We start from the raw sequence: 24,239 nt of genomic DNA, 5'->3' as shown, positions 1-24,239 counted from the left end.
TGGGAAATCCACCCTCCATTACTTAGGCCCGAGTGTGATGGGACTTAATCAAGGTCTGCTTAATGTTTAATGGCCAGTCAACACTAAGTGAATCAGTACTTGATGATGCAAGTCATTTTCCTAGATCTCAACATCAAATACACAGGGGAAATGCATTACACTGATGATAATTTGATGGTTATTTGAATACTTCTAAAACATCATCTCCTTTCCTGCAAGGGTCATTCTACAGTGCACCCACACAAAACAATAAACAGAGCAAATATAACATTAAAAGCCAGTGCAGTGCACACTTGAATACACACACTACATCAGTCACTGAATCACATAGATAAAAAAAAATGGTGTAAATTATTGTATATGATGAAGATAGAAACAAAAACAAATGATTTGCTTTAAGTCTGTATCCTGCTTATATCCAAACTTGACTCCCATGGTGTGCTGTTTATGTGTTATGTGTGTGCGTGTGTGCGTGCGTTTGCCTTTTGAGTTGAATATGCCCATAGGCTGCAATTGAATGTAGCAGCTGTACCAGATAAATCTCTGGGAGAGTGATGGCGGATTGCATAGTCTTTGCATTTCACTCTAGGGAATGAAACTAGATAAATCAATGAGGGGTTGTAAATGGATTTTGTAGGCATTTGTAGGTTTGCCTTTTGGCTTTTCGTCAAGTTTTCTTTAGCATGAGTCAAGGCTGACCACAACTACACAGGGGTCAGGGGGGGGCGGTATGTGGGTGTTCTTGTGTGTGTGTCTGTGTGTGTGTGTTTGCGCATGTGAAAAAGTAGTAGGGCGACTGGAATTGTATAGGTGAAATGAGAAAACACCTGGACGCCATATTTTTAGTCTGCCTGTTTGTTTCTTCGTGAGCTACTTTCACTTGAGGTCATCCAGAATTTCCCTCTGCCATAAACAACTACACATGAAAAGAGAGCTGTGGTTTGTTTGTTAGTGTTTCTTGTACATGAGGGTTTAACTGCTGTTCGACAGTGGGAGCCACTGTTCAACTGCTTGGCCACATGACATTTGGCGCCAGCCTGTTTTCATTGTTTTTTCCACTTCTAACCATTCGAAATAGGGTTCATTATGTGCTGTATTGGAAGATGGCCTTCTTGTTTTGCCTTTGATTGTGATGGAGAAGGTCAAGTCACTCTATGGATGTCTGTTTGAATACAAAGGATAATTCTTTTCCACTTTCTTGTGGCCTTTTTGCCCTCTCTGCCATATGAAGAGTAGTCTTTCATCAAACTCTCGTAAATTTCACGTTGACAAAATTTCTTTCAAAACCGTAGGCAAGAATGTTCTTGAATAGGGGGAATTCACTACTTCAATTTTATTCCTCATCAACAATGGCAATAAAGTCATCCAGAGAGAACAGATGTTACATTTGGATCAAATCCAAGACACTTATGAATAGCTCAGAGCACATACAGATGCATACACATGTGCATGTGGCCATTCAAAATATCCTTTCTCCTTTATCCTTTGTGTGCATGGTTATTTAAAGCAATACTATGCCACAATTTGCCAGTTTTTGAGGTATGTTTTTTAAAAGTAACTCGGTAGCTTGATTTTTCAAATGCATCTTTAATGATATATGGTCATGCGAAGGACAGACGTCGTTCTCACTAACCAACCAGGTTATGACAGACAGAACAGACGAAACAAACGAAAATGTAAGAAAAGCCTTCACAGCATGGCATCACAAACAATATCACCAAAAGATGACAGTTAACATGCTGCTTAAAATTCACCATCCCCATCTCTCCCCCCAAAATTACTGCAATCTTTTTCAATCAATGGACAGACTAAAGACTACAATGAACTAAGTGTGTACAGTACTCTAATAACCTTATCAAGGGCCCAGGCATAGGTTTTCCATCCTTTGCAGCTGTGAGGCAGAAATATAAAGACTAATAGATTAATTTGTTTCATATGTTCTCTTGACAACCTAAATTGTGAACTATACAGTGTTTGGCCCTGAAGTCACAGCTCATGAAAATCAAAGTAAGATATATAAATTATTTTTTCTAAAGCGATGGAAAACACTACCTCATCGCTATTCATTTCCCTGTTGTTCCAAGAAGTGTTGGGAAAACAAGATGCTTGATAGAAGCGCTCCACATTCCAAAGACACATCTCTACATTGATTGCTGCAAGACTCTTACAATGATTTACAATGATCAGCATTTGTCACCGCCCTGTCTCAATGTACAGATGTAACAATGAACTCTTGTCATGTGTTAACCTATGATTAACCCCTATAAAGTGACTCATTACTCACTCTTGTCATTACCTAAGGGTGTCCCTGGCTCTAGAGGAAGTCCTGGTGTACAAGGCCCTCCAGGCTTACAGGTAAAAGCTCCTGTAAACATGATCAAACACAGAATAGATTCTGAGCGCTGTTGTAATTGTATTGTACTGGATGCTACGTAATGCAGTGTGATTTTTACTTGGTCTGCTGTTATGGCTCAGTAATGGCTCCTTTACCTTTTCTGTTCAGGGGCCTCGTGGAGTTGATGGGTACAAGGGTGATAAAGGAGAATCTGGGGATACGGTACAATGTTGTTGTTTTTTTGTCTTATTTTGTATGCATATTTGCAAACTTACTGTTAAAAGCTTTTGTTGTTAAAAAGTGCTTTGAGGCTTACAGCCATGATGTAATTGTAAAGGCATGATTGAGATATAGTGCTGTGTGTTACATCCATCTCACAGACCTTTTATTGCATTTGTTTACATTATCTGGCCGATTTCCATTGTTTTCTCAGAATAACATCATTATATGTCGTCATTCTTGATGTGGAAAATAGTTTTTCTGACAGCATAAACTATATTTGCACCTTTAATGCCTTAGAAATTAGTAGTTTGTTCTTGTTCTCTGTGTAGGGAGAGAGAGGAGTTCCAGGATTGCCTGGACCACCTGGCCAACCAGGTGAAAAGGTATGCATTTGATTATGAAGCCTAACCCAAAGGTCTAAAAACCCTTAAAACACACACACACACACACACACACACACACACACACACACACACACACAGCTTTCAGATTTATATTTTCTAGCTTGAGTTTTAAGGAAGGAGAACTGCACTGTTGTACTGAGGCTAAGACCTAGTCTGGAAGAATGTTTCTGTCAGTATGTGCTGCCAAGATAAACAAAGACGTGATAATAGGGATGTTCATGCACCTACCTCCCTAACTACATAAGCACGGGAGAAACAAGACAGGATGTGTTTCTGTCTAATCTATAGCTGAAACATTCCCTACATGCTCAGCGAGAACAAATGATGTTTTAGTAGCGTGATAAAATTGATGTTTCTCTGGTGGCCGCAACTCCTTGGCAGGTTACCCCCATCATTATGGTACGTTCTTGTGGTCAAATTAAGACAGGGGGGAAAAAACGGAGGTAATCCCTTGTGAAAAATGCAACGCTGAAGTTATGTTTATGGAAGTGAAACCAAGAGTAGAAAGAGTGCTGAAAACATAAAACCTTAAATTATACAGTATATTGAACCCAGGCAAAGGATCGGTCAATGGAAATACATGAATAATGATGTTTAATCAAAGCAAAAATAGATCATAGTTAAGACCTTGGCAGATAGGCTACTCAATTTATGCAAGAAAGGAATACTTTCTGATATAAAATAACCTATTGCATTTCAGTTCACACCTGCACTTCTTCAGATTTCATAATGAAAATGATCAGGATGACACCAAAACTTTAGAACTGAAGTCTTAGAAACAGCATTTATTGTTAATGAAGAACATCATTTATTTCAAAGGCATGTCTCACTGATGTTAAAGTCCAGATGGTTGAGGCCATTTGAGGTAAACCGACCCAATCATGAAAGCCCTATTATTTCTTAATTTAGCCTAAGCAACAAGGTGCAATATATCCAGGATATTGATGGCAGTTTAAATGTTCAATGTAACAACTTTGTTCCTCTTGGCTGCCCTTTCAGTCTTGAAATGGATAGCTGCATAGTTAAGGGCAGCGCGTGCAGGAGCTAATCCAGCCGATCCTGTCCTTGAATTTACATGCTGTGCTCTTAGTTTCTGAAATGCTGATACAAAGCACATAACAGCTCTGCTAAGTAGGCCTACCAATCACAAAATACTGCCTTTGACTTTCACCTTAAACAAAGCAATTAAACAACTTGCTGAAACTCCATGTCATCTCAAAACTCATTGTAAGTTGGACTTTAAGAAATATTCCAGCCCTCCTCTACCCTTCACTGTCTGCTGTTATTGCTCCTGATCCTTTAAGTAAACTAAACAGATTCTGTCCTTCAAGCTTGGCAACTTCCAGAGGGCTAAGCGGTTGCATCTTTTTGCATATGTTGAGCTAGCTAAAAGCAATAATCTAAACCATGGGCTAGGAAAAAGTGGTATACTGTCTGTACCCTTGGTAAACTTCACCTTACATGACAGATCATAAGTGAACATGTGCTCAACCTTCTGTGTACCTGTCCTGTAGGTAAGATAAGCTGTAGCTAAGTGACAGTTTAGCTGCAGTTTATAGCTGTAGCTAAGCTATCCTGTAGCTTGCACACAGATAACTCTGAGAATATTGCAATGTTGGTTAAAACCTCTCAATGTAGTATGCCAAGATTTACAAGCTTAAAGGAACCGTATGTAAGATTGTGGCCAAAACTGGTACTGCAATCACTTTTAAATTACTGTAGAGCGGTGTATCCCCTCTCCCTCCCCCCTGACTGGCAGAGCTGGCAACCCGGATGCCAAAACACTACTGACTTCGTGATTAGTAGATAGGTGGAGGGTGGCGCATCAGGCCAAAAAACAACATGACAGCATCAACATCAGTTGTGGGCTGCAACTTCACTTTTTAAATGACAATATCCTGGCCGGACTACTGTTGTCAGTGATATGAGTATTTGAAATGAACATGATTTCTTAATGTCTAGTGACATATCAGGGCCATTTTATGATTAATTGAAATACATTTCTTACATATGGTTCCATTAAATGATACATTTTAGTTTGTAACTGTTTAGATAGTTTGTTTCTGATCACACTCATCCGATCCTCTGTGTTTCTTCTGTATTAGGGTTCTGTTGGTGCTCCAGGTCTGCATGGACTACCTGGAAAAGATGGCCTGTTGGTATGATTCTTATACAGTCCTTCTAAGTAGACATTTTCATACTGCCAGCACGTCCAAAGCATCCATTTATTATGGAATATTGGATGCGCTCAATGGTATTCTTCATGCTTCAAACCTTTTTTCAGGGTGCAAAGGGAAGCAAAGGAGAAGTCGGGCCTGCAGGAGTTTCTGGAGACCCAGTATGTATGCTAGCTGAAGTTCTACAGTTCCTGCTAGTTCAGTAATGCTGTTACTAGGCTACAATAAATCTGGCACTCACTGAGACAAACATAAACACAGAAAACAGTAAGCTATCTTATCTTGTCCAAGTCTGATACTGTGTCCGTCCTTGTGGGTACAGATTTTGCTCTAAGATTATTTTCAGAGCTCAACATATTTTTTAGATTACATTACTACTGTGTGGTCTAGCGATATGTCTATGTCAACTATGACCAACCCTAACCACACAATCAGACACACTGTCTAATTCCTACTCCTTTATCCCTTGGCCTGGTCTGCCCTAATGTTTCCATTGCGTATCTTACAGGGACAGCCAGGCAGAAATGGTAAAGATGGATTCCATGGGAGACCTGGACTAAAGGTTTGTAAGAACTAGGTCTGATTTAAACTAAACTAGTAATACAGTAATAAAGACCAGGTAAAGCACAGTTTGGTGTAAAGCTCACTATTCTCAAGCTCTCCAGAGGTGCAGTGCTCTTGGAGTGAAGCTAGCTGTCAACTCTTTAATAGCTTGCCAGAATTCCATCACTTGAATTGGAGGTCTGGAGGTTTCCGTGCATATCACATTAGAAATATAAAGCCCTGGTGTGATTCTATATGACTTAGTTGCACTCCTGGAAATATGTCTACATTGTACTGTATGCTACTGGTTGATTCACACAATTCCCTTTATAGCTGTGTTTGGCTGTTCTAGATATTTTTGAATAGTTCATCCAAATTCTGACGACTGCCAATATAATTACACTAGTGTGTACTGCAGGTCACATCTTGCCTTATATTTCACCTTTATGGTACATTCATGGCCACAATCCTCAGTTAGTGCTAGGCTTAAAAGAATTCTGTGTTTTGCATAGCAACTTTATGGTACTTGCTTTTCCATAACTCTAACAGACTGTCCACTACCGCACATTTAAATGTCTCTTAAATATGACTTATTGAAAGCCTTTGTCCTGCCGTTTTTTTATTTCACACAGGGAGAGGCAGGTGCACCTGGTATTCCTGGTAGCGATGGAAGAGAAGGACATTCAGTAAGTGCAGCTTTGCATACTTACTTTTTTAAACCAGTCACAATTGTCCTTATTGCACTGAAACAAGTGTAACATATACTATATTGTATAGTATACTATAATCAAATAGTAAGAGGCTAGCCTCTGAGGTAATGTTTACCTTCTGCATTAGTTTAATCAACTTAGCTATGTGTTGCTTAGCTGCACTAATCTCTGTCCAAAACATTTACTCTCATACGATCGTTTGGCTCCAGAACTTTACTTGCAGTTATATTAGAGGGCAGTGGACCAGGATACGTAATGTCTCAACATCATGATTTTGGAGCAACTGGCAGGAATTAAAACAAAATAAGAGAGAAAAGTTCTGAAACGGCTCTCTGTGTCTGTATTAAAACATTTTGCTGATTAACTAAGTCAAGCAAAATTACAAGCTAAGCGGTTAGAGGATACGCGGTCCAGCCATAGTCTGGTGTGTGTGTGTGTATGTGTGTGATGCTACTTCAGTGAAACTCACCATGTGAACTATCAATGCCTTGATACCCGAGCATACCCATACATCAGGTACCATCAGCAAGGCTCAGAGATTAGAGACTGGACGCAGGGAAGTAAATCTCTTGTGAGTGTTTCATCTCCTCTGTGTCGTGCAGAAGAGCATGCCACATAAATCAGAGGGAGTTGTGGTGTTGCTTTGCACCATCGATGAAAGAGCACTAGTTGCATATCCCTCACATGTTTAAAATTGGATTTACATTCGCAGGTCTGGATGAGTTTCAGGTTCCATTTTCAAAGGTTCCCGTTTGAGTTATGGTGAACATACAGGATGTTGACCAAGGTCATTTTGAGGCTAGCTCTTGCAGTGTCAAGGGCAACTTGTACTGTGGCATCAGCTAATAGGACTTGGAAACGGCTTTGGGGTTTTGGTTAGGACACAGAAGTTTGATAAACAGTTATTGCTTACAAATGCTTCAGGCGAAAGTGCATTATGGTTTGTTGCTGGCTTCAGTCTGGGATGTCTTAGTATAATGATGGTTGAGGTTATGGTTATTCAAAAATGTCCATTTGTTGTTATTGTCTGTTGGTATATTATTAAGCTCTTTTGTGGTGTTCTCCTTAGAGATACAAGTCTAGCTCCTGGTCTCTCTGTGAGTCTGTGTACATTTGAACTGGCTCATAATCAAGTTTATCTCCATCACTTTTAATTTTCTCATTCAGAAAAGAAAATGGAGAGGAATACTGAATGTCCTCCAAATGTTCACAGCAATTATTTTGCAGCATGTTTCCATCTTCCTTTATGAATCCCAAAAGAGGAAATCTCAACCAAACATCTGCCTCCGCTTGTCATGGAAAACGTGATGGGCTATTTTAGGGTAGCTTGGATATGTTCAAATTGTTGAGTGTTTATTTACTTGAAAAATAAAAGGATTTACCATTTAGCTCCATAGAAAGTCCTGAGGGATGTTTTAGGTAATAGTCCACCTAATGTTTGTATTTATCTAGAAATAAGAAATAATCACATTAACGTTACCTAAAATGAAATTAGACACTCACCCAAGCAAAGGCACACACCAGAAAACCTGCTTCACTGTTCACTTGTCCAGAGTGTTTCTTACTCCCATAAACAGGGTTCTGAAACTGAGACAAAAAAAAAATGAAGACTCGTTTTCTCCTGAGAGAAATTTTAGCACTGTCAGTTTGCACATTTATATGAGCTTTTAATACTGTCTGCCTGGGGGGATGAGGTGTGTGTTTTCTTTGAAAGAGGCATCAGAGTAGTTATGTTTGTGGACGTGACTGCAAGGCACAGGAGGCCAGAATGGGAAGGAGGAGGGGGGGGGGGTCCTTTGGGGGTCTATAGCGCAACTGCTCTCTCATCAAGGAAATAAATCTCATGGAGGGCCTTTGCCAGGAGAACTGAAGGGACCTCAGTCTGAAGTAGGTAAGTGGCAAAAACAGACAGCCTGGCAAAAACCCTGAGAGGAAATTTTGGTCCAGGGGTTCCCTGCTCCAAGACCCTGTCAGGCGACTACTACTACAAGAGGAAACAATGAAGTTTGGGGTTGGTATTTGGAGATTGGCTTCACGTTTTAAAACAAGGCTCTTGCCAGTGCTGAGGCTATCGAGATGATGTAAATGTTATTGGCGCGAGAGCAGAGGAACAGGTGATGTAACCGTGCGGAATGGATACGGTCCGTGATTGAAGGTGGTCGCTCAAGCAGACTCTTCCACCCACCGTGTCTCAGATATATAAATGAAGGCTTAAATGAGGAGGAGTGTAACTGTAAATCATGACTACCTGAAAAAATCATCACTGTACTCTCACAGCAAGGTGGACATTCATTTTCCTTCCCAGCAAAATGTAAGTTTATCGCACATTACCAATTTCCCCTTACTGCATTGTACTTTGTGTGTCTCATGTCTTGAGGTAGTTTTGAAAGCCCTGGTAGTTTGTTTGCTGGTCTATGCTTTGGTACACACAACCACAGACTGTACTCATAGAGGACTATCTGTTCCAAATACAAAATACATGCACATGCTTCCAGATTTCTGGCTTTGTTGTTTCAGATGTTCACTTTTCCCACCATTCAATTTTATGGTGCCCCACACATACACATAGGCCCACATTCAATTCATTGTATTTATCCAGCAAGATCGCAAACTCACATGAACTGCCCCTGCGAGATTACGGCTTTGTGTAAACAGGTGGGGAATGCCATGGCATCAGCACTCAGCACAAATCCAATTCAGCTGTCCGTGCGAAATGAGGCACCGCAAAATGCCACTTGCCAGATGGGAGTGTGTCAGGTTATGAATATGGTGTCGTGAAGCAGTCTGTTGGACCAACAACGCTGAGAGATAAAGTTTTATCACTAGTCGTCCATATTGTCCAATGTCCACACTAATGATGCTACAATGGTTGGCAGTGGCTATTGAACCAGATGGTGGTAGTACCGTAACTGTAACTCTTTAGCTGAACTAATTGGTTTTGACTTGACATGATCATGGCTGGAGTATGTTCTAGCAGAGGCCGTACGCTGTCATTAGCTACCACACGAGTCTAATGAGATAACAGTTCTAATGTTACCATTACTGACATTACTGATGATTGTTTTGACAGCTCACATATTGATAGAATGTCATAACAGCCCAAGTCAGATGACAACATAATTAGAGCATTAAAATTTATAAGAGATGTCATGACAATTACCATTAATCATCAGTTATATAAACACCAGAGAAAATGACATGCTGCATGCTCGCCATATTAAGGTATTCATATTACGTAAATTAAGCCAGGCTCGAAGAGGGAAGATAGTATTTCAGACTAAGAGAGAGTTGCTTAACCACCTCTGAAGAAGACTAAAGTGGCAGTTTAACTCAAGCAGCACGCTATTGGAGCCCCTTTTACCCTGGCTGACCCATTATACAAAAAGGAACGAGCAAGACAACTGTTAAAATTTTACAACCTCTAAAACCCTTGTGGATTCTAGTCAAAAAAAGTCTACAATCCCTGATCCCTGAACAGTTTTTGACGTTACTTCTCTATTCTTCAGTTGAGCTCATAAATGTATACATTTTGTATTGTGAATGATCAATTTATTGCCTTTATCTAACTGATCTAACTGGACCACTGACAAGGGTAACATTACAAAAACAGTTGTAGAAATAAATGTCATATTTAGTGTTATGAGTTGAAAATGAGATCCATACAGTACATCATGAAATAAACCACCAGTTTATTATGTCTCCAATAGAGAGCATGTGAGTTCTTATAGCCTATGCACTACTGGATTGTTGCTTGCAAATAATTGCATTGTTTCAAGAACCACAAATAGAAGCAAGACTTCCAAGAAGTATATATATATATATATATATATATATATATATATATATATATATATATAGGTTTTGAAGTGAAGGCAATGCTTTCAGCAGATTATGCACATGCTCATTCATCTTATCACAAAGAGGAAACATACATCGTCATGGGACCCTTTAAATATATTGAAATGACTGACCCTGGCAAGTGTGCAATAATCTGCAGTTAGACTCAACTTTCAAAGGAAGAGCTGTATCTCTGTGTCGTAAATCCAACACAGTCTTTAATGTGACTGTGGCTATTGCTTTGCTGCCCAAAAGGGGCCACATACAGTAATGCATCTTTCGAAACGGCTCTTCTGAATTTAGTTGTATAAACATGCGTGATGTTATATGATTTTATTGGGACGTTTCACAACTTATTTTAATGTTTTTTTTTTCATCCTTAATAGTTACAACTTCCTTTCCTTCCTTATGAAATCTCAAACAGCCACATCTTTTGACACTCTGTGTCCATGGTCTGTTGCCTCACTGCTGTCTCTAGTAGTGCTGTTCTATATATTAAGGCGATATTTGCCGTTGGTGTCTTTTTTACGGCATGCTGCTAAAGCTATTAAAGGGGCTGGCTGATAAAGTCTGGTGGAGCTCTGGGCAGAAGGGAGACATTTCATATGTGATTAATCTGACTTCCAGAGGAAAACAAAAGCAGCCATCCCAGACCAGACCTAAGCATGTTAGCTTCATTAGGGAGCAGAGAGCATGTCCCTGACTTTCTCTCTCCTCCAACCCCCTTTGTCTGTTTCTGGCTGATGATGATGAAGTCTTTGCACACAACAGGGCTAAGTAAACCAGGAGACAGGAAAGTTCAGAGGAAAGGAAGGGAGTTGCAAAAGTTCTTGCGGCGCTGCGAATATCTGGCTGAACATTACAATACAAACATGCATTTCAGTCAGCCAGATTTGCGCAACGATGCAGGAAGTCGAACGCACCCACTGATTTGAAGCTACCGGAATACGAAGGAAGATTATACACTGACTTCATAAACCGTCCTAATTATATCCCCTCTACACTTTCAAAGTTTTCAATATTTCAGTTCGTCTGTAGGGGGCCTCTCCACACTACCACTGAAGGCTATTTTGAGGCTTGTCAGTGGTTTGAAAATAGCGACTTATTTTGATGTGGCTCCATTCTCACTGCTAATGCAAACACAACTCCTCTGAATAACGTCATTTTGCTCCCGAATGAAAGTTTGAACTCATTATCATCCATAAATAGACTCAATGTTGTGGTTACACCAAACCAATAATTTAATTATGATGTCAGTATTAATCATCAGACACTTAAAGGAACCATATGTAAGAAATGTATTTCAATTAATCATAAAATGGCCCTGAAATGTCACTAGACATTAAGAAATCATGTTAATTTTAAATACTTATATCACTGACAACAGTAGTCCGGCCAGGATATTGTCATTTAAAAAGTGAAGTTGCAGCCCACAACTGATGTTGATGCTGTCATGTTGTTTTTTGGCCTGATGCGCCACCCTCCACCTATCTACTAATCACGAAGTCAGTAGTGTTTCGGCAATCTCGAGTCGGGGGGGGGGGGGGGGGGGGTTGGGGGATAAACCAGTCTACAGTAATTTGAAAGTGATTGCAGTACCAGTTTTGCCCACAATCTTGAAAAATGTTTCCTTTAAATACTCTACTCTTACTCTAAATAACATGCATACATGTGTTCTCAATAAATATTCATGTATTTTCTACTTAAGTTCAGTTTTGATGTTAAAGGGACCCTATTATAGGGCTTATTGCTTAAATTATTGAGGTCCTCTTCACATAAGATATAAAATATATCATTAAGTAACAATAGTTACAGGACATTATTCAATGCCCCAACAGAGAACCTCTTGGTATGTATCAAAGTCGAAGAGATCTCCTTAACATGAGATGGGGGTCCTTCAGTAGACATTGAAGAGATCTTAAAATGCCAACACATTAACTACAACTCCTGTATCCCATCACCAGAAAATGTGTTTAACTACTCTGATTTGATGTTACTGTTTGTAGGGCAGGCCTGGCTTACCTGGTCGTGAAGGACTCAGGGGGGAGAAGGTGAGCTGCCTTTATGATTGATTGATTGTGTTGCTGAAAATCTGAGGCAGAACACTGAATTGAAGACAGAATTATGTTTTTGTTTTTTCAGGAACAGTTTAGACTGTATGAGGTGATCTGATTAGTGTTTTGGTGTCTGTGTTGTATCTGAATATTGTAATATTGGCATTTAATGCCGGTGGTAGTGTAGTGGTTAAGGAGCTGGACTAGTGTGCAGTAGCCTGAAAGTTGTCGGTTCAATTCCCGACTTCCACTGTTGTGCCCTTGAGCAAGGCACTTAACCCCAAGTTGCTCCGGGGACAATGTGATCCCTTGTAATATAGCTGATATATGTAAGTCACTTTGGTCAAGAAGTGTCTAAATGTAGTGTAATGTAATGCAAGGATGTTTATTTGCACACTGTACACTGTACACTGCTATGTCTTCTATGATTCCTTATATTATTATTTTCTCTTAAGGGAGAAGCTGGACTACCAGGACCAAAAGGAAACAAAGGGTCACATGGAACTGCTGTGAGTTACAGACCCATTAAACCCCTTTTTAATCAGTTTGCTCAGTTGAAGAATATTTGTGTCTTGCTGTTATGGACTCAAAATCCAATAAGATATTCCATTCTAATCTAATGACATAACACTGCAAAATGTTAATTAGGGAAGATATCATGTATACATTACCATTCATATGGTATGATGATATCCAGCTAATGCCCATAAACACTTATTGCAGTTTCTGTCATTTTACTTTTTGACTATGTACTTTGAGTAATTTGTCAAACAGCAGTTGATTCATGTAGTCAACGTTACAACAATCTGTCATAGAGTTTTGTTGTGTTTCAGGGAGAATTGGGGTTACCTGGGATACCTGGCGAAGTCGGACAACCTGGACCTAAGGTTACAAAGCAAGTTTTCTCTCTTTAAAACAAGTAAAATGTTTAAGTAAGGAGTTTTGAGTTTTTTTCTGCTCTAAGTCTTAGCTTTTACAACAGCCCTACAGTACTCTACTTGTATTTTAGTCATTAGTCAGCATGTGCTGTGATTATGGATTTGGCACTCCAGTCAAATATATTGTTTTTAGCGGCATCAAGCCCAGCTAAAGTGAAAAGAATTGGACATCTAAGCCTATTGCATTCGTCAGTGGAATTTGGGAGGAAATCAAAAGAGTCTGCTTCGGTCTCGACTCTCTGACTCCCCCCATTGACTTTCATTAGCAAATCCTAACGAGTGCCAGTGTGCATTGGTTAATGGTGTAGAAGCGAATCAGTAGAACACATACATGTACTTTTGTATGTACATACTACTTTTCATTGGCTGAGAGTCAAGCTTTATTTTAAGGACCCTACTCATTTGAAAGGAAAAAGAGAAGAGTTCAATTGGAAACTATAAATTAGCTCCAGATCTCCCCTATGTAGGATGTAAATGCTGCTTTAAATGTTATACATTAAATGTATCGTATTCATTGTTTATTCATTAAGTGTTGCTAGATCTTATTGTGTTGTATGTCTTGAGAACTATCAATGAGTCATACCTATCGGGACTTGATATAAAAGAAAATGACACTAAGTGATGTGCCAAGAGTTTTCGCATGAATAATAGGATATTATTAAGTTATTTACTGTTATTGTTCTTTGCTTCTATTGCTGTAATGAAGGGAAGCAAAGGGGAGTCTGGAGAGACAGGTCTACCAGGATTTCCAGGGCAGGAGGTAACCTCATGTTCAATTTTACTACTTTGTTCAATCTTACATGTTCAATTTTACTATACTTACAATAATGTATGTTTACACTCTGTTTTTGGTTGTACCTCTGGTAATTAAACTCACAGGGCCATAATCATGGACAAAGTGCAAAGTCAGGCAACAGGCAAAGTGCCTAGAGCATGAATTAAAACTATTGTGTGGTGTGGGAACATTGAGCTGACCCACCGATGTTTGTGTTTTGGATGTCACACACATACACACACGCACGCACGCACGCACGCACACACACACACACACACACACATGCACACACAATGACAGATTTCTTTTATATATTTTGCCAGGTTATTTGAATATCTTCAGTTACAATTTAGACTTTGCACTTTGCCTTTGTACTTTAAATTGGCGTCTATAGTGTATGTAGCAGTGGCTAACTGGTATGGACTGTGTCTAAGGGTAAACCAGGAAACCCTGGAATCACAGGCCAGCCAGGACACCCTGGGATGCCAGGACTGACAGGACCAAAGGTATTCAGGCACAGCACCCCCATAAACACTTACACAGAAAGTATTCTTACATCAAGAAGTACTACTGTAGGTAAACAAGGTGATGACAATGGCAAGGTCATGTTATTTCCTATACTGCTTGAAAGATATACCCGTATTGTATGTCATTTTGGCTAAAGTACATGCAAAGTTGATTCATAGAAATGCACAGGCTGTATTTATAATGCCTGTAGGGGGAAAACTGTTAAATTGTATAAGGTAATCCCCATTACCAATGTAATTTTTGTTTTCTTTTTGTTTCCGTGTTTAATGAGCGAGGAAAATCACTGACAACATTTTCAAATAGTAATCAGTGCCAACATCAAATTTACGGTCACTGTTTCCAAACGTACCTCTAATAATTGACTTAAAAAATATATATATAATTTATATAGTGGCAAACAAGCAAGCCATTCACGAAATGGAATAAGCAGTTCACCAGCAGCCTATAATACACACATTAACTGGAGGCAATAAAATAACTAATTGATGTCAATTTGATTGTTAGGGGTAAGGTGAGCTCAAACAACCTGACATGTTATTGAGTAATATTGGCACACAAATATAGCAACTAACTAACTAACTGAACTTGTCTCACCATAATCAAGACTGTTATAAAAAAAACATTGTATTTTAGTTTTGTCTATCACATGACAGTTAGGTTTTCTAGCATAGCCTGGCTTTGCTGAAGAGCAATTTGGCCATTCTGCCTCAACGAAAGCTGTGCAGCAAAGTGCCGTAAGAATAGCCATGGACAGCAGGGCTTACACGTGAGACTCCAGCTGTTGCAGAAAACAGAGCTGTAAAACAAACCTGATACTTCGGCTTGTAAACGGCACAAATGACTATCCTATGAAGATATTCTTCCATCTGGCTATGCCGCGTTCTGCTCACCGCAGCAAATCTTACCGTTTGTAAGCAGTTGCCTGTCTATGAAATCTAGACTGCCCGCGTTTGCCTCCCTGGTTGCCAGCTCACAGATTTTTTTTATTTTTATTTTTTTTAAAGCTGCACCAACCAAAGACGGCATGTTTGGTCATCTTAAGCAAACCATGTAGAGCCAACATCATATCAGTGTTGATGCTGTAAAAACATCAGACTGACTTTAAGACCCTTTTGGCAGATTGTCCACATGACTTGATGGCCTGGCACACACAACGCGACCCTCTCCTTCCCTAAACGGCCTCTGATTTATAGTGGAAATTGGGTGTAATGTTGTTCATGTGCCTCTTTACTGCATGGCCTGGTGTATAAATAATTCACTTACGATTATTTACTGCATCATTTTCACCTCTGTTCGTTTGGATAAACAACCCCTGTGCTGCGTGGTGTGACTTCAGCGGATGGCATCTGATTAGTAACGGGGAAAAGTTGGCAGGAAATCTGTCATCGTGCCTTGAGGGGTTCTACGAGAATGAGAGTTTTGAATTCAGAGTCAGATGTTTGGTACATGATTATGCTGAGTTGTGTAACCTGATGAGTTTTCCTGTATTAGCTTTGTGACAGTTCAACTGTGTCTTCCAGGAATAACAAACACGGTGTAATTTTGTCAGATCTATGGCCTACAGTATTATCACAGGGCTATATGGCAGAACAATAACACAAAGAACATGCAGTACTGTGCAATACTAATTTCTTTTTCTTAGGTATCATTAATGTTCTATCGTCATAATAGGTCGCCACAAGTTTGGGTTGATTGAAACCATGCAGTCTAACTTCTCCCTTCCTTACAGCCAAAATCACAAATATGTATCGCATTTTATGACTTTAATTCCATCCAGATCAGAAAATGCACTGGTTTTATTGCCTTACTTGCCTTTTGCTTTGTCATGCACCCTCTCAACTCTCTACACTCTCCATCTACATCAGTTAGTTCCAAGCCACCAAGTTCATTTACCTTCAGGTCAGTTCTAAGTAGGGAGTATAAACACTGGTTAAATACCAGAGATAAACTATGAAGATGAAGATGTCTCTCTCAAGTGGCCAGGGTTCACACAGTTTCACTGTTGATATGAATGTGATCTGATGCACTTATTCTTACTGTACTCTACCGTTTTTTAATTGTCCTAAATTGCTGAGAGAATTCCTTTAAAAAAAAAAAAGTTAAACTGTTTACCATGTTGTTAGTCACTTTGGTTAAAAATGCGTCAGCCAAATGTAATGTAATGTAATGAATGTGATTACATTTATTTGAATTAAATAACATGTTTATCCATCAATCATAATATTGTCATCCAGAATAACAGTATACATTTCACTATTATGTGTGCATGGGTATGGATGCATGGAGTTTGTGTAAAGGATTACCCCCATATAGAAGCTTAGAATTCAACTGACTTCTCTCTCTCTCTCTCTCTCTCTCTGGTCTCTTTTGTCAGGGACAACGAGGTGATTTTGGGGAACGAGGCCAAGAGGTATTTCAGCTGTTTTGTATAAAGTTGTTCATCTAAGTGTGAGATCTCGTCCGGTTGTTCTCCAGACTCCAACAACTCTCCCATTCCACGGACTGATTCCAGTGATCTATTCGAACGTCAAGCAGAACTAAACTTTAAACTTGGGCCTTGCAGCATTCCACCCAAACAAGTCATTTTTCATTTGGCTGAAACAGCGAAAAGCATTAGGTCTGCTCACAGGCGTTTGCACGAGCCAAAAGACATCACAGGGATGGCTGGCATCCCTACGCTCCAAACGTAATTAACCATCCCAGTCTCCCTTTACATTCTCCTCTTCGAATGCACATTATATGTTTGTGTCTGAACACCTGCCAGATTCAGTGAGCCCATAAATCAACCACTATGATTTTGATACTAACTTTCACTTGATACAGTGCTCTGTTTTCCCCTTACACAGTCCAGTGGAATGCTAGATATTGAAAACATTTAACCTTGTGCTTTGCCGTGTCGAGTCCAATACGACCAACAGGATGGAGTCAGGTTTACGATGATTGAAAATATTGTATTAAAAAGCCCACACGTTTGAGCACACTGCGATCTGCTTTGGAAAACGTGAACCGTTTCATTCTTTATTTCCATGTGCAGAGTCTCGTCCAAGCATAATCAGATTCAAGGTTTACTGCAACTCTCCAAGTGGTCACTGTAATCCTTTCATCATGCCACATGGAAAAAGGGTGGCCGCACACAGGATTTCCACAGGGAAAAGAGGAATGAGAAATAAAATTACAATATCTCCAAAGTATTTCTTGGAGACATGATATGGTTCAAACAATCAAACCACCTAAATACAGTGGCTGAATTATTTCCACCAAATGCCACACAGTTTTATTGCAGTGGTTGATATGTCTGAACTGTGAGGGGAGACATGTGCAGCCTGCAATGCAGTCGTGACATATCTTTGAAGATACTGATATGCAATGCTTCTTTTATTTATTTATTGCGCTTTTTGGTGACTAATTTGTTGTATTTCTATCTCAATCTTAAAAATACTGCATAATGCCTGATGTTTCTATGTATTCCCTTGAAATACAATAGGGTTTGAGAGGTGAAAAGGGAGATGAGGGTGTTCCTGGAATCCAAGTAAGTTCCATTATGCAGTGTCTCTTGCGTGGACATTTTAAGTTAGTGTTCATATCTTCAGATTTAGTTTTGTAAGAAACTCAAAGTAGCCTACAAAAGTAGCTACAGGTATGTTTGTAATATTTTAAGATTTCTATTTGTTCATGAGTGCGCTCATATTCATTTACAGGGTGGTGCCGGCCCATCAGGACAAAAAGGAGAGGTTAGTCTGTCACTCACTATGCCAATGCCCCAGAACTCGCTAGCTCACAGTTCACACTATAATCCCAACCCCCCCCCCCCAATTGTTTTCGATGGTAGGGTGCTCATAGAGCATACAGTATAACCCTAAAATTGTGAATGTTGTAACAACTGGTAAAAGTTAATGCAATGTTAAAACGTTTGCCACAGAGCTGTATAAAGGTAGAGTTGTGACTCCATTGACGCTAATGTTCCATTTTTCAATACTGAACAGTATTCAATGCATTCTAATCCATTGTTAATCACTTCCGGGAACTTTTTGAAGTTTACATGAACCACGTGACCGTAACAAATTTTGAACACCCATTGTTGCAACTCTACCTTTATATGGCTCTGGTTTGCCACAAAGAAACATTTACTCTCCACTATGTAGAAGTGGAGTAGATCTTCCAGGCCAGTGCTTGTGCGGTCCTGATGCTGTGCTTATGTGCATGTCAGAAAGGGACAAGAGGAGAACCTGGCGAGAGAGGACAAACGGGCCACCAGGGAATGCCAGGGCAGCCAGGCCTGATGGGTTCATCTGGGCCGAGGGGACAGAACGGAGACTCTGGCTTACCAGGACCTCCTGGACCAGAGGGACGACCTGTGTGTGTTTACTCTTTACCTGTCTATGGGTGGACATATGCAATACTTGTGCCCTATTCAATTTGCAATCCTAGGCCATGTCACATAAATATTCATGTATATTCATGTGTATTCATTATTGGGACGAAGTACAAAGTCTTAAGTCTTAACTCATGCTAATTTAATAACAAGGCAAAACCTATTCACTGAGCAAGATCCTGAGCACAAACATTGGTGGGTCAGCTCAAAGAAAGGTTTTGAACAACTCACTTGGTTTTTCCGCTCGCCGCCATCTTGCTAGTCAGGAAGTGAGTTGTCCAAAACCTTTCCTTTTAAGTAAACTGTGTACACGAACAATGCTCTCAATGCTCGAGTTCATGTGTAGAGACCGTGATGATGTTGTGTCGAGCCCTCTTAGTGTTTTAAAAATAGCGATTTTGATGCGATCATGCATCAAAATAGTAGTGCCCCTAGCACTCCCATTCAAAAGGCCATTTGACCCAAAAACGACAATATGGTCAAGTTTAAAAGTGGCGCTTCCGACGTAATTATGCTTTTAAACGAAATTTTGACTCGGGTACATTCACAAAAAGACCCTAGGTTGCATTTTGGCGAGAGTTACGCTTTAAGTCTAACTAATTTAATAACAAGGCAAAATCTATTCACTAATTTAATACCATGAGCAAGATCCTAAGCACAAATATTGGTGAGTGAGCTCCCATATGCCACGATAGGTTTAGTTTATGCACAAGATTCTCATTGAGTGACTTGGCTCTTTGTCCATCATTTAAATTTGAGCCCTTGGTGTGCATAATCATGTCATGTAAATATTCATGTCAAATTGTTGTCGTTAGAAAAGATTTCAATGTATATATTTTTTTTTATTTCAGGGAAGACATATGTCTGAAGAATATATTCAACAAATATGTAGAGAAGTCCTCCGAAGTAAGTAGTCATCTACATAATCTACCCTGGAATAATACTGGAATCCAATTTAATACTTACTTACTTAGTTTAGTCAGTGATACTGGAGAAATTGAGCCATTTTGAAACAATCTCCGAAAACCCATTATAGGCAGGAAGACCATGTGCTGACTGGATGATTTTCCAAGACAGTCATCTCATTTGTTTTTTTTCCTCATCATCGCACAGACACAGGGTGCCTGAGTGGTGTTTTTGACAGCCTGTACTACCTCTATAGCCACCTAAATGTAATGGGAATATTGTTAAATATTGCATAATGCGTTAACCTGGACAGCATAGTGAGGGGTGATTTCAACCCAAAAGTTGTTTAATGTGAACTTGCTTTAAAGAGGTAGCCCTAGCACAAATTTTAAAAACAATGGAGAAAAAATAAGACTCCTGCCCCTGCGTTTCATTTCAGATGAGATTCCGTCCTTGATGCGGAGCAGCCAACAGAGGAGCTGTGACCACTGCTACACCCGGACGGGGAGCCCGGGCGTCCCCGGCCCTGTCGGACCCCAGGGCATGCGAGGCTTCCCTGGGATGCCCGGATCTAACGGCATGCAGGGCCACCGTGGCCTTCCCGGGCGGCCTGGCATCCCTGGCCTAAAAGGTGATGGACGATGACACACGCAGGGACCATCTGCGAGCCCTTTTTTTTATAGCATGTCTCGGGGAATCTACCGTCCAGTCTAAGGCCAAGGACAAAATAAGTAGCTCCTGTCATTGTAAGCGTGGTTTAACAGTGTGGATTGGCCTATGCAGCAAGATTCCAGATCATTCAGAATTATTGTTCCTGTCTCTTATGATTACCTGGCTGTTTAGAGTTCACATATTGTTCCTGTCTCTTATGATTACCAGGCTGTTTAGAGTTCACATAAACAACACCAATGACATGGCAATCTGTTGTTTACGCTGAGGGCCATCACAAGGGCTCTGTTTAGGTCCTTGAGAACAAATGGTGTTCCGGACGTTTTTTAAAAAAGATCTGTGCAATAAAAGTCAGGCTGCAAATACCATTGAAGAGAGGCAATTTTACAACAGTGGTCTCTGACTCAGTCATTTGTTTTGGGGGTTTCCAGGAGAGCTCGGAGAAAAAGGCGAAAGAGGGAATCCTGGTAGATCAGAGGTTGGACAGCCAGGCATACCGGGACTTCCAGGTAAAGTAGGGCCTTCCCTTCTATGTATTCACACTGTTGCACTCCAAACACCAAATGCTTTCATTTAGGAGCACCAACCTGGCCACAAAAACACTTGGCGCAATCTGAATATTCTCACAGGACTCTAGCTAATGTGTCATTTATACTCATCTTATTTTCTGAGTATCTGTTAGCCAGTGGTCTGGATTTTAACTGCATTCAGGAACTGCTTTCAGTAAACCCTGTTTTTAAACAACTGGTAAAGCCACAAACATTCAGGGCTGCAGTGTCTTGCTGAGTAACTCAGTTCCATGTTTTTTTTTTTCTTTCCAGTTTTCTGACTCGGCTTTGGGGAGTCCCTGGGCTCACCCCAGACGGGCCCGTATTAAAGTTTATACAAGTCACTGGCATTTCTCTCTTTCTTTTACAGGTCCAATGGGACCCCCAGGGGTCAGCAAAGCAGGCCAGCCAGGTAAGCCAGGGCCCCCTGGCCTGAACGGGGAGGAGGGTAAGAGGGGCTACCCTGGAGCTCCCGGACAGCCGGGGGTCTGCCACCCTTCCATGTGCTACGGTGCTATCATGCGGAGAGATTCTTTCAGCAAAGGACCGAATTATTGAGTCACACTCACAGTTGCTGATGTTGCCAAACAGACCATACTTGGGCCGAGGTGCTTTTTGTACGCTACAGATGAAAAATCGAAAAAGGAAAAAAAAACACTAATACAGCAAATCTTTCCAATCTCAGGAAGATCTCATTTATTGTCACGGTTTCTTCTCCATGGGAACCAGAGAGTACCTCTAACTGTATAAATAAAAACAGTTCCATGTGTGAGTGTATTTCTATCATATTTAAAGCAACACCGACAACCGTATAGCACTCACCTTCTCTTTTTAAATCATTGCTTTTTTCCATTTGCTTTGCTGAGTGATGGTGAGCTATGTTGTTTCATGATTTCATGGTGTTGTTTCGTGATCATGATCTAGTGGTGGAATCGAATGCACTTGCCAGTGAGGAGATATCTCAACTCAGTCGGCGAGGCATTTTCTCCTGCTCTCTAGCTCTCCCTGTTGGACCGTGCTCTCACAGCTGTCTTGGCTTGCAACATTGAGTTCCCATTGCATTTTGCCACCAATAAATTCCAGAATCACATCATTCGAAGCCTTTGCCAAAGGTTACTATTATGAAATTGCTTTCGCAACAAGAGCTTCTCTACTGCGAAGCATCTCAGCAAATGCATTTTGCTTTTCAAATTTACTCATGACCTTGTTTTCCCATTTGGATAACACCACCTTTACACTGTGTAATGTCACATACAGTGAAAACAAACATTACACATGGTTTGCCATTTAAATCAAGCTTGCCATATAGCTTTGCATTAAAGCTGCCATTTTGTCAAGACCTGTCTATATAACGATAATAACTAATGCTAAATTGTGAAATGAGCCAAATTTTCATCATGTTGCCATACTTAATGCCTAAATGCGATGTCAAATATTTATTATCTATGTATGAGTAATACTTTTCATAAATAGGCTTCTCTTTTTCAAGAGACCATGATTGTGAACTACAATGGTCGGCATACTGTCTCTATATCTGTAAACCATCACCTTGCAAGTGCATGCAATCAATGTGCATCTATCTGAAACATTGTCTTTGCTTTACAGGACATTCCCATTACTGTTTGATGTTATTTATAAAACACCTGAATTCAATTACTGCTTTTTACCATTTTCATTTTCTAATTTTATTCAGGCTTTTAATGTGTTTGAATGAGTTTTGTATTGCCTTTTTTATATTATTAATTAAAACCTTTTTTAATTAAGTTGAACATGTTCAGTATTTTCTGTTAGTCATGTGTACAATAAGAGATAAGAATAATTAAATTCACTTAATTGAATATAAACAGGATATGAACTGAATAATTCATACAAGACTTTCCCCCAAAATATCTCTTCAGAAATATGCAACATAATGTGTATCCTATGATTGTCTGCCATAATGAATTGCAAACATTTAGAACGATAATGACTGATGAATTTGCCTCAGGCATTTGTTATGCATATGCCTGAACATATTGTAGCATGAAGTGTTTCTGGAAATGATGGCCAGAATAAAAATAATAAATAAAAATTATATATATATAAGGCTAGTAGCTCAAAAAAGTCTTTAGTGGCCTGTACAACTTTAATTCTTCAAAAGGGAGGTACAAAAAATCTATCAGGATGTATCAAAAAAATAATTTAATGTGGATTCTGGTTTACTTCACAACGTAAAAATTGTATGTACTTTAGAGCTCATTTAGACTGACTACTATGCTGAGAGCAGGAACTGCCATGCTGTGCAGAACAGCATTGATATAACCTAGTCTGTAACGACGTTTGTAGACACTAGGTGTCACTGTTGACCTATTTGCAAGACTGGGGCTCCCTTTCCCACCTGAAATGAAACACTTCACAGACATGAATTAACCCTGCTGATTTTCAGCAACGCTGTTCTAGATGTAATGGGACCTCTCAAAGTTAAAGGTCATATATCACTGTTACAAGTCCACGGACGCGAAGGGAAGGATATGTCAGGTCATTAGCCAAGGTACTTTACCTTTTTTTCATCTTTCCCTCAAACTGCACACGTTTTTGACCAACACAACGTTATAAATTCCTAGCAATAAGCTCATTGTTAAACATGCAAAGTTGATACAAATGCGAACGCGGTGAAAAGCCTACTTGTGGCTACTTGTGCACTGTTGTATAAAATAGGACACATACTGCACTGTGAGCTATATGAATACATTCAACCTTGAACATGCCCCGAGGAAGGACAGGTGTTGGTAACGTTTCTCTGACTGGGTGGGACGTCGACATACAGCAATCGGGCTGTCTCTCTCTTTTCTTTAAAGTTAAATGAATATAAAGGTACATTTATTTTTCACATTAAGTTTTCCCGTAGCCTATAGGCTGCTAATAGCTATATAAAGATCAAAGATTTTGCATTGGTCCGTGTTAGTAGGCTAACTAAAAATGGAAACGACATTATTGAAACTAAAAATTCTGTCAGTTAAGTTTGAATGCGATAAATCCACTTTGTTGTTGAAAATCTTCCAGGCATAAGATACTCACAGACATTTTACGTCGAGAACGTGTTTGAGCGTACCTTTCAAACGAGCGCTGCAGTAGTTTTCTTTGACTAATTAGCAGCGGTTTCAGATTTCAAGTGTCTCCCCTTTCACAGCAGAGATGCCGTATTCATCCTCATGTCACCGAAGTTTTATTGCGGCCGCCAG

At 39.9% G+C, this 24,239-nt stretch overlaps 1 protein-coding gene and 1 long non-coding RNA gene across 5 annotated transcripts in view; one reads left to right on the top strand and one right to left on the bottom strand.

Annotated features, from left to right (window-relative positions):
* Positions 1 to 22,751, top strand: part of col21a1 (collagen, type XXI, alpha 1) — a 45,270-nt gene extending 22,519 nt beyond the window's left edge. For 2 of the 4 annotated variants that reach the window (XM_076285600.1, XM_076285601.1), the window contains 20 exons: positions 2,302 to 2,355; positions 2,504 to 2,557; positions 2,887 to 2,940; positions 5,067 to 5,120; positions 5,246 to 5,299; positions 5,647 to 5,700; positions 6,314 to 6,367; positions 12,235 to 12,279; positions 12,738 to 12,791; positions 13,116 to 13,169; positions 13,927 to 13,980; positions 14,430 to 14,501; positions 16,898 to 16,933; positions 18,008 to 18,052; positions 18,222 to 18,254; positions 18,731 to 18,877; positions 19,747 to 19,801; positions 20,241 to 20,432; positions 20,902 to 20,979; positions 21,389 to 22,751. In XM_076285600.1, the coding sequence (XP_076141715.1) occupies positions 2,302 to 2,355; positions 2,504 to 2,557; positions 2,887 to 2,940; positions 5,067 to 5,120; positions 5,246 to 5,299; positions 5,647 to 5,700; positions 6,314 to 6,367; positions 12,235 to 12,279; positions 12,738 to 12,791; positions 13,116 to 13,169; positions 13,927 to 13,980; positions 14,430 to 14,501; positions 16,898 to 16,933; positions 18,008 to 18,052; positions 18,222 to 18,254; positions 18,731 to 18,877; positions 19,747 to 19,801; positions 20,241 to 20,432; positions 20,902 to 20,979; positions 21,389 to 21,576 (1,431 nt within the window). In that variant the 3' untranslated portion in view covers positions 21,577 to 22,751. Of the gene's footprint in view, positions 1 to 2,301; positions 2,356 to 2,503; positions 2,558 to 2,886; positions 2,941 to 5,066; positions 5,121 to 5,245; positions 5,300 to 5,646; positions 5,701 to 6,313; positions 6,368 to 12,234; positions 12,280 to 12,737; positions 12,792 to 13,115; positions 13,170 to 13,926; positions 13,981 to 14,429; positions 14,502 to 16,897; positions 16,934 to 18,007; positions 18,053 to 18,221; positions 18,255 to 18,730; positions 18,880 to 19,746; positions 19,807 to 20,240; positions 20,433 to 20,901; positions 20,980 to 21,388 lie in introns of those variants that run through there. The other 2 variants (XM_076285602.1, XR_012987001.1) reach the window with 2 other exon arrangements.
* On the bottom strand, positions 4,258 to 24,198 carry LOC143124221 (uncharacterized). The gene is made up of 4 exons (XR_012987002.1): positions 24,110 to 24,198; positions 15,787 to 15,925; positions 7,895 to 7,978; positions 4,258 to 5,100 (listed from the first exon to the last, which is right to left on the bottom strand). It is a non-coding gene; the product is annotated as an uncharacterized LOC143124221 (long non-coding RNA).
* Positions 24,199 to 24,239: the final 41 nt, after the last annotated feature.

This window comes from Alosa pseudoharengus, unplaced genomic scaffold (assembly GCF_046254945.1).
Source record: "Alosa pseudoharengus isolate Yale_2024_CS ecotype anadromous, Long Island Sound unplaced genomic scaffold, YU_APseudo_1.1 YU_APseudo_1.1_scf_15, whole genome shotgun sequence".
NCBI classification, from domain to species: Eukaryota; Metazoa; Chordata; class Actinopteri; order Clupeiformes; family Clupeidae; genus Alosa; species Alosa pseudoharengus.
The sequence above is the reverse complement of the archived record's forward strand: the minus strand, read 5'-3'. Positions and strand labels throughout refer to the sequence as shown.